The sequence below is a fragment of the Triticum dicoccoides genome, chromosome 7A (assembly GCF_002162155.2).
Source record: "Triticum dicoccoides isolate Atlit2015 ecotype Zavitan chromosome 7A, WEW_v2.0, whole genome shotgun sequence".
Taxonomy (NCBI): Eukaryota; Viridiplantae; Streptophyta; class Magnoliopsida; order Poales; family Poaceae; genus Triticum; species Triticum dicoccoides.
The window spans coordinates 185,785,342-185,794,919 of record NC_041392.1 but is presented as its reverse complement, the minus strand read 5'-3'; the positions used below and the strand labels follow the sequence as shown (position 1 = coordinate 185,794,919).

At 44.5% G+C, this 9,578-nt stretch overlaps 1 protein-coding gene across 1 annotated transcript; it reads right to left on the bottom strand.

Moving 5' to 3' along the window:
* Positions 1–2,776: 2,776 nt before the first annotated feature.
* Positions 2,777–7,578, bottom strand: LOC119330554. The gene is made up of 3 exons (XM_037603667.1): positions 7,187–7,578; positions 3,356–5,624; positions 2,777–3,266 (listed from the first exon to the last, which is right to left on the bottom strand). The coding sequence occupies exons 1-3, from the start codon at positions 7,505–7,507 to the stop codon at positions 3,016–3,018; spliced, it is 2,841 nt and encodes a 946-aa protein (XP_037459564.1). The 5' UTR covers positions 7,508–7,578; the 3' UTR covers positions 2,777–3,015.
* Between the last annotated feature and the right edge of the window lie 2,000 nt (positions 7,579–9,578).

Genomic DNA, 9,578 nt, shown 5'->3' with positions numbered 1-9,578 from the left:
AAGGAAAATAGGATAGAGCCTATACGGGCCCATGGTTACATACTTACATATTTGTCCCTTGGGCTACAACATACCATGAGGGTATTTTGGTCTTTATGGAGAATCTTAAAGCAATACTTTGTCGGAATAACCCAACAATATAACAATGAGATATGCTTGGAGTATATCCCACATGGATAGTTTTGTTCTTCATCCATCAAGTAATGATTGCCGGAGATGTGGTTCAAGTAGGATGAACCTTGTCCTAGGTGTAGATTTTTCATTTACATCCCCTCTGCGCTGGCCATACCCTGAAGCGTATAGCCTCGATGGTACCCTCAACATGCATACCCTTCACAAGATGTGCTTCCCACGTTGGGTAAATAAGCGGCTAAATGAGACACCTCACATTGAGTTGGTCTGAGGTAGGGTGGTCCATTATACTCGAGCCGAAAACATCAAACTTGATGAATTCAGAGTTAGCCATTGTTTCTCTCGAATACTATTTAGATATTTGCAATGCCGAATGTGGGCTCTTTGATCCAACATGGTATGACCTATGCAAAAGGATAGAGGGAAATGAAATGTGGGGATTTACCCTCACGAAAAGTAGAAAATATATCATGCCGAGAGTAAAGAATGATACAAATTGGAACATGTTAACAAAAAATTCAAACAAACTTCAATGAAAATCCAATAAAATTGAAAAATCCAAAGTTGAGCATGAGAAGCCCAAGTTAAATTCGTTCAACTTTATCCTACAATTCAATCAAGCATAATGAACCTTTGATTTCCGTAACTCAAATGAATCTTTTGTAAATAGCAAAGAAGCTTCTCTAAAGACATGCCCATGCCTTAAATATGCTTGCTTAACTGGTAACATATTTGTATATTTTATCTCAGAGAAAACCATATTGGTATTTCTGAACATTGCGTATGGCTTGTCAATATTTTGGGAGTTCAATATACATCTGACGTCGGTTTTTATGTTTAAAAACTGACGCCCCAGGGTAACTCGGATCCTGATCGAAAGCATGACAACGGCAATTTTTTCGTTAATTTATTTAAACTGTATGGCAATTTTAACCGCATAATATGGCAAATCCTGATACACAAGCATGGCAATTTTATTTGTTTTTGCATCTCAAATCTGGTTGTCACAATTTTTAGTTTTTTTTGCGTTAACATTTCCGCCTTCTAATGTGTGATATATATGGCTCCAACCTCCTTTTTCCAAAAAAATAAAATGTGATATGTCTGGCTCCCATTTTACTACAAAATATCGAACAAAATATTCGTTAACGGGACTGAATTTCCACCCGAAAAAAAAGGAGAAAACAGGACTCAGCCAAATTTAAGGAAATGTCTTTACCACAAATTGAATAATGTTTCGTCAGTTCAAAAAAATCGTATATACGCGGCAAGTCAACGCTAGAGACGTCTGGAGAGGGACGGGCTTGGAATGAAAATGTCACTCCTACTAAACAATTTGAAAATAAAAGGGGAAATCACAAGACTGTCACTGTACCACATTTGTCACTCCGGTAGGTAATTCGAGAAAACAAAGGAAAATCAAAAGACTGTCACTGTATCACACTCGTCACTCCGGCAGATAGTTCGGAGGAGAAGAGAAAAATCTCAAGGCCGTCAGTGGATCACATTCGTCATCCGGCGCAGGCGATCAGGAAGAGCTGAACAGCAATGGCACGCGTGTCCTGATCGGCTTCGCCGGTCGCTACGCTGCTCGCTACCGCCCGGTGTAGTCCGGTTCTTCCAACTGCCACCCTCCGGACGGCAATGCGTCTCGTCTCGTCTCTCTGCTTCGAGCGTAACGCCTGCCTTGTCCGGTGGTCAGTGGTGGCCACCGCCGGAGCCGTTTTGGTTCTCTGCTTAGATCCTTCTTCCGACCTCGTCTGCGAGGAAAATTACTCTCAATGTCCTTTCGAAGTCTTGGTGTTGACGTTTTGTTTTAACTGATGATGATGCCGTCGGTTGTGTCTTGCGTGCCTGTTAGTGTTACAGTCCTGGCCGTCTTTTTCTGGACTTTGTCGATGCACTTTTACAAGGTGGAAAACCAAACAAACTTTGCTTGGATGGTTATAAAAAGACCACGGGTAAATTCCTCTAGCTTAACACAAAATGACACTCGAATTCGGAACTGAATTGTGGAACCGAGAGGCAGAAATTCAAATGCGCATGGTTCGGCATCGGATTCGGGTCAAGCCTAAATGGACCTTTTGTGTTCTGAAGAGAAATAGTTGAACATTTTCTTGTGTGATTAACGAATAGACGAATACCAACTTTGCTTTTTACAAATCCATTAAATCGCTGTATGCAGCGATGGCATATTTACTTAGACTTCATCTCGGTTCAGACATTGAGTTGGTGACTGGTGACAGTAACCAACAATATATTCTGCCAAACCAACCTAGAGCTGCTTACCTCACATAACCTTCATTCCTGCAAATAGAAACACTGCCAGTTGCATTCCAGCTTGTATAAATCATTTGGGTAAAGCATTGGACCTAACACTCACAATCTTGGAAAGTTTCAGACTTTCAGTAATGCCTCTCCTCAGGGAAAGACTTTAGGAGGTCAAGCAACCAATAGCAGCTAGTGGCGCTTAAATACGCAAAATTTGCGACGAACAATTACACCACAACCCCCAGCTGGGTTTCCCTACTTGGGAGACTTTTTGTCCAGCCAACCATTAACAGCCAGCGTTCACAAATCCGGGCATGTGAGACCAGTTCCGTGCTCCAGCCGCACCAACCATTGCCTCATATAAACCAGCAACTACTGTTTCAAGTACTATGTTTCTTTTGTTATTATTCTTGATTGAAACCCATTCAAGTACTATGTTTCTTGTCCTGGATCAGGTCTACCAACCAAGCCAAGCAACCACTACACAGCTAGGTAGGTTACACCAAAAAACGCTACGGAAATGTACATACAACATCTGTCTACACACTAGGTAAGACAAAAGAATTTTTCCTTTCACAACCGTGAAAGACAATCTGAGACGCAGTCTAAACCCTAGCAAGAGGCGGCAGTTTGATCCATCTGCTTGCTGGCCAACACCGAACTGATGGCTTGCTTCACGAAACCACGCAGGCATTCCTTGCAGGTGTTGGCTATCGCTGACGGTTTGGAAGATCCGGTTCTGCAGCTGTGCTTGCAGACCGGTTTGGGGAGTGCCAGGGCTACTGATGGAGTATGCTCCAGTCCGTAGGAAGCCAAGACGGTGTGTGTTGCTGCTCGAGCAACCTCCTTGAATCTGTCGGAACCTGGATCACAAGCAAGTTTTAACAGATCAGATATATGTAAATAAAAGAAGGTTCTTCTTGCTGAAAGGGCTGGAAGGAAAAATACGTACCGTAGGTTTTGTCTATCTTGAGTAGCTTCAACTCAAGCATGGCCAAGCATGATATTTCACTTTTTGCAAGTTTACCACTCTTCCTGGGTTTCTTGGATCCTTGATCATCATGTGTTCCAGAACGATGTTTTCTCTTGGATCCATCACGGTCTGGCCCAGAACTTTTTCTAACTTCAACTGTTGCTGCCACGGTACCAATTTCATTGGATGTTGTGGCACAAACGGCTGAAGGTTCCTCAGGGTTTACCCTCGGTTTTTTGGATCCTTGATCATCACGCGTTCCAGAACGAAGTTTTCTGTTGGACTCACCGCGGTCTGGTCCAGAACTTTTTCTAACTTCAACTGTTGCTGCCACGGTACCAATTTCATTGGATGTTGTGGCACAAACGGCTGAAGGTTCCTCAGGGTTTACCCTGGGTTTTTTGGATCCTTGATCATCACGCATTCCAGAACGATGTTTTCTCTTGGACTCGCCACGGTCTGGTCCAGAACTTTTTCTAACTTCAATTGTTGCTGCCACGGTACCAATTTCATTGGATGTTGCAGCACGAGCTGCTGAAGGTTCCTGAGTGTTTACCTTTGCACCAGATTGGCTCCCAGCGCTCGACACGATTTGTAGCGGAGAGATCGCCGTGGGACGACCGGACGATAGACTGTTTGCAGATGGATGCAGCGCATCCATTTTAGGTTTCCCTGATCCAAGCGGGCCATGCACAGATTCCAATGTTTGATCAACATGTTGTCTGTGGCTTGATAAGGCAACTTTACCGCCACACGAAGATTCTGGTGTCTGATCAACATGCTGACTATGGCTTGACGAGGCAACTTTACCATTTGGACTTTCCTGATTTGTCATTCTACTCTGGAATGAACCAATTCCTTCACAAACTAATACATGGCGATTCCCAGGCAAGTCGCAGTGCCCTACAACATCCTTCCTGGGCAGTATATTATCCCTTTTTGCACCACGGTCAAATTTCATAGCGTTTCTCTGAGTCACGGTAGGAGAAAGGCTCTGCTTCTTCTGTCCTAAGATTGTATCAATCGGGCTGAATGAAGTTGACCTATTTCCCATAGAGAATCGAGGAGTGCAGTCTAGGGAGGAAGGCTTGTCACATTTCTTCCTTCCACCAGCAGAGTTTGCCATTTCCAACATTTTCCATGCCTTATTGACATAACGGGTCTCCTTAGGCGGAGGTGCCGCAGACTGCTGATGATCTTTAACAGAAGAACTAGCGCTATTGTTGTGTAGATGTGTGGCAAATCCCGCAGAACCTGCACGGAGAGCAGGCCAGTTCTCACGCAGCAGCATTATACGGTTATTAAGATTGCGAGAATTACGAAATGTTCTAGCTCTCTCAGTTCCAAAGCGAGCATGGGCATGCAACAATGCGCGACCAGTGCCTCGCCCTTGAGGAGATTCATGAGAATATGATCCATCAGAAGAATTACCCTGCGATGGCAAATCATTGGCATTTCTATCAGGTCTAGTGCTCCGCGTATTGGTCCTACGCAGTGGATTTATTTCGTAATCCTCATCCACAATGTCATAAACAGAAGGAACTGGGAAAGACTCACTGCTTTGTGCATTTGTCCCGTGCACTGGAATTGTCCCGTAATCTTCATCCACATTATCATAAATAGACGGAACTGGGATAGGCCCACTGCTCCTCGTATTTCTGCGGCGCAGTGAACTCAAAGAGTAACTCCCATCCACAATATCTGAAACGGGAGGTTCTGTAACTGGCTGGACAGTTGGAACTTCAATGGTAGTCCCACTGCTCCTCGTATTTGTGCGGCGCAGTGAACTCGAAGAGTAACCCTCATCCACAATATCCGAAACGGAAGGTTCTGTAACCGGCTCAGCAGTTGGAACTTCAATGGTAGTCCCACTGCTCCTCGTATTTGTGCGGCGCACTGAACTCAGAGAGGAACCCTCATCCACAATATCAGAAGCGGAAGGTTCTGTAACTGGCTCAGCAGTTGGAACTTCAATGGTGATTTCAATTTCACCCTGATCACTAGACCCACCATCCTCGATCTGACACCTCGAGTGCTCCTCCTTGGATGTTTCACAGTCCTTGCAGAACCAGTCTCCCTTTGGCACAGTGGTCCCTAGCCCCACGCAGTACGTGTGTGAAGCCGCATCGCACAGCTCGCAGAGGAGCAGCAGGTCCTCATCACTGGAGCAGTTACATACGCTGCAGCGGCTGTTCACGTAAGGATCAGTGCTCACCACGCTACTCACATTGCCTCGAGGATGGTATACCTGTTCAACCAACACAGCACGTCAGTTCTGCTAAGAATTCAAAGGGTCCTAACAACAGAATATAAACTACCACCTCCTTTCGGGTTTACAAGGCCCACACACATTTTGAGGCCAACTACAACCATTTATTTGACTGACTAACAAATGTTAATTATATGCCATAATTTTTTATCATTGAATTCATATGTGAAAGAAGTTTCTGATGGTATAATGATACACAACTCATATATTATTGGTCTAATTGATGGTCAAAATAAATGCGGGCTTTGTAAACCTAAAATGAGGGAGTAATAGAGTTATCAATGAATTGCTGGCATTGCGATGCAAGAACTTAAATTTGTAAGTGCATTTACAAAGGCGTGACATCAACTGACTCTACATCTTGACACATAGGAACTGCCAGGGACAATGAGAGAGGAGAGAGAATAAAACCGACTAAAAATAACAACTAGCAAAGTGTATGTGTGTTGCACCAGATCCAAAGTAAATAAATATGTGCTCACAAACCTTAAAAACATTTCGATAGTATATACCACTCAAACTTCTTATGCTTCATCCTAATTCGGGCTGTATAACATTATAAATATGTTGGGTTTCACTCCAGTTTTAGTCCTCTTACCTATTCCACTATACAACAATCCTCTCAATAGAAAAAGAAAAAACACACCACCTACTTTTCAATTTTCAGCATAAACAAAAATGTGAAAAAGGCAGGGAAAGGCTCGGCAGCAGAGCCATGTTGGAGCAATTGAAGCGACCACGGGAGAGGCATTAGAAAATTTGAAGCGGGATCATAGATCAAATTTTGAAATGACGGAGGACGATGATTGGAAGGAGAGGTGGCTAGAGGACAGGACTGCAAAAAAAGATGACGGATGGAGGACTCGCGAGGAAATGGTTGAGGGCTAATTTAAAAATGTCGTTCGATCCCTTTGGCAGACCCCTAGTATACAGATCAGATGGTAGGACCCTAGAACCCTCTAGACAAGGTGCCGAGTTCGACTCTCTGCTGACCCAGTATTTTAATTCTGCCCCTTTTGGCAAAACATCCCACATGTGTAGAGAAGTGAACTCGCCACCAACTCGAACTTTTAGAAGTAGGAAAGATCATCTTAAGAGTCAACCCTATTGCCTTTGCGCACCGTCGCATTCAATGCTAACTCGACGTGTAAAATCAGCTTGAGACGCACACCAAATATATAGGTTATTTCCACTGTTCCCTCTAGATGACACAAAGAGGCCAAAGAATCGACGATTGGCTTCACCTTTGCAGCAGTTACATGAATCTTTTAAGGTTTTGTCCGTGCGGCTTAATTTGTTTTCCTGATTCTTAGTTTGACAGACTCTTTTCATAAATCTCAGTACTGTGAACTTTGCCATTATGGTGTCTGAAGCTGGAACCTAGGAAATGTGCAATTATAGAAACACGTCATGAAATATTTGACAGTCTAACTTATCCATGGAGCGAGGCCGCGACGGCGACGAAGATGGCTGGATAATTATCGCGCAACTGATAGACAAGACAATCATGGGGTTGAAAATGCTTCGGATTTGGCTATTACCTGGTTGCGCTCGGCGACGTTGACGATGCGCTCGGAGGGGAGGCGGCCGGGGACGGGCGGGCGGCGGATGGTGTGGAAGCGCGCCTTGCAGAAGGGGCAGCGCGACTCGACGCGCGCCCAGGCCATGATGCAGACGAAGCAGAAGTGGTGGGCGCAGCAGTCGAGCTCGCCCCGGATCGCCCGGCGCGAGTCCGTGAAGCAGATACCGCAGGGCACGCCCTCCGGCGCCGCGGCCACGGCCTCGGCGTCGTCGTCCATCCTGGCCTTGCCCTTGGACGCCGACGACGGGGGCGCGAGGCCGTCGCCGGCGGAGGAGGACATGAGGGCGGAGGGCGGTCGGTCGGTATGAGTGGGAGGCGCCGCGTTGGGTCCGGATCGAGTCGGATGTGTGGCTCGTCGGGCTGGGTTTCGTCGGTCGGAGCTTTTGTTCCTGCGAAATTCCTTGGTGCTCGTATTTGGGCTCGGGAGTTGAATGATATGGGCTAAGGAGGCCGAGTTCGTGTCGCTTGCAGAGAAGGCAAGGGGATTCGGTTTGGCACTTTTTTTTTACAATAGTTTTGGCTAGGCCCAATTTTTATTTGGCGCCTTAAGCACCATTTATAGGCGGGTTTTCTTTCTGTTTTCCAGCACGGATTTTTAGGCAGTTTTTTTCATGATTCTCAAAAATTTGTTCATTTTCACTTTTTTTTCTTTTCTTATGTTTTTTTATTTTTCTTTTTCATGAAATTTTTATATTCCTTTGTGACCGTGAGGTCACGAGTTCGAGTCCTGGAAACAGCCTCTTGCACAAATGCAGGAAAAGGCTGCATGCTATAGACCCAAAGTGGTCGGACCCTTCCCCAGACTCGTGATAACCCACAAGTATAGGGAATCGCCACAATTTTCGAGGGTAGAGTATTCAACTCAAATTTATTGATTCGACACAAGGGAAGCCAAATAATATTCTCAAATATTAGCAGCTGAGTTGTCAATGCAACCACATCTGGAAACTTAATATCTACAGCAAAGTATTTAGTAGCAAAGTAATATGATAGTAGTGGTAACGGTAGCAAAAGGTAATGATAACAAAAGTAATGTTTTTGGTATTTTGTAGTGATTGTAACAATAGCAACGGAAAAGTAAATAAGCGAAGAACAATATATGTAAAGCTCGTAGGCAATGGATCAGTGATGAAGAATTATGCCGGATGCGGTTCATCATGTAACAGTCATAACCTAGGGTGACACAGAACTAGCTCCAATTCACCAGTGTAATGTATACATGTATTCCAAATATAGTCATACGTGCTTATGGAAAAGAACTTGCATGACATCTTTTTGTCCTACCCTCCCGTGGCAGCGGGGTCCTAGAGGAAAATAAGGGATATTAAGGCCTCATTTTAATAGAGTACCGGACCAAAGCATTAACACATAGTGAATGCATGAACTCCTCAAACTACGGTCATTACCGGGAGTGGTCCCGATTATAGTCACTTCGGGGTTGCCGGATCATAACACATAGTAGGTGATTATAGACTTGCAAGATAGGATCAAGAACTCTCATATATTGATGAAAACATAATAGGTTCAGATCTGAAATCATGGCACTCGGGCCCTAGTGACAAGCATTAAGCATAGCAAAGTCATAGCAACATCAATCTCAGAACATAGTGGATACTAGGGATCAAACCCTAACAAAACTAACTCGATTACATGATAAATCTCATCCAGCCCATCACCGTCCAACAAGCCTACGATGGAATTACTCATGCACGGCGGTGAGCATCATGAAATTGGTGATGGAGGAAGGTTGATGATGACGATGGCGACAGATTCCCCTCTCCGGAGCCCCGAACGGACTCCAGATCAGCCCTCCCGAGAGGTTTTAGGGCTTGGCGACGACTCCGTATCGTAAAACGCGATGAATCCTTTTTCTTAATTTTTTTCTCTCCGAAACCAAATATATAGAGTTGGAGTTGAGGTCGAAGGAGCTTCAGGGGGCCCACAAGGTAGGAGGGCGCCCCCCCCCCACCCTCGTGGCTAGGGTGTGGGCCCCCTGGTCTTCATCTTTTGCAAGGATTTTTTTATTATTTCCAAAAAGACGTTCGGTGAAGTTTCAGGTCATTCCGAGAACTTTTGTTTCTGCACATAAATAACACCATGGCAATTCTGCTGAAAATAACGTCAATCCGGATTAGTTCCATTCAAATCATGCAAGCTAGAGTCCAAAAAATAGCAAAAGTGTTTGGAAAAGTAGATACGACAGAGACGTATCAACTCCCCCAAGCTTAAACCTTTGCTTGTCCTCAAGCAATTCAATTGACAAACTGAAAGTGATAAAAAAAACTTTTACAAACTCTGTTTTCTCTTATTGTTGTAAATATGTAAAGCCAACATTCGAGTTTTCAGCAAAG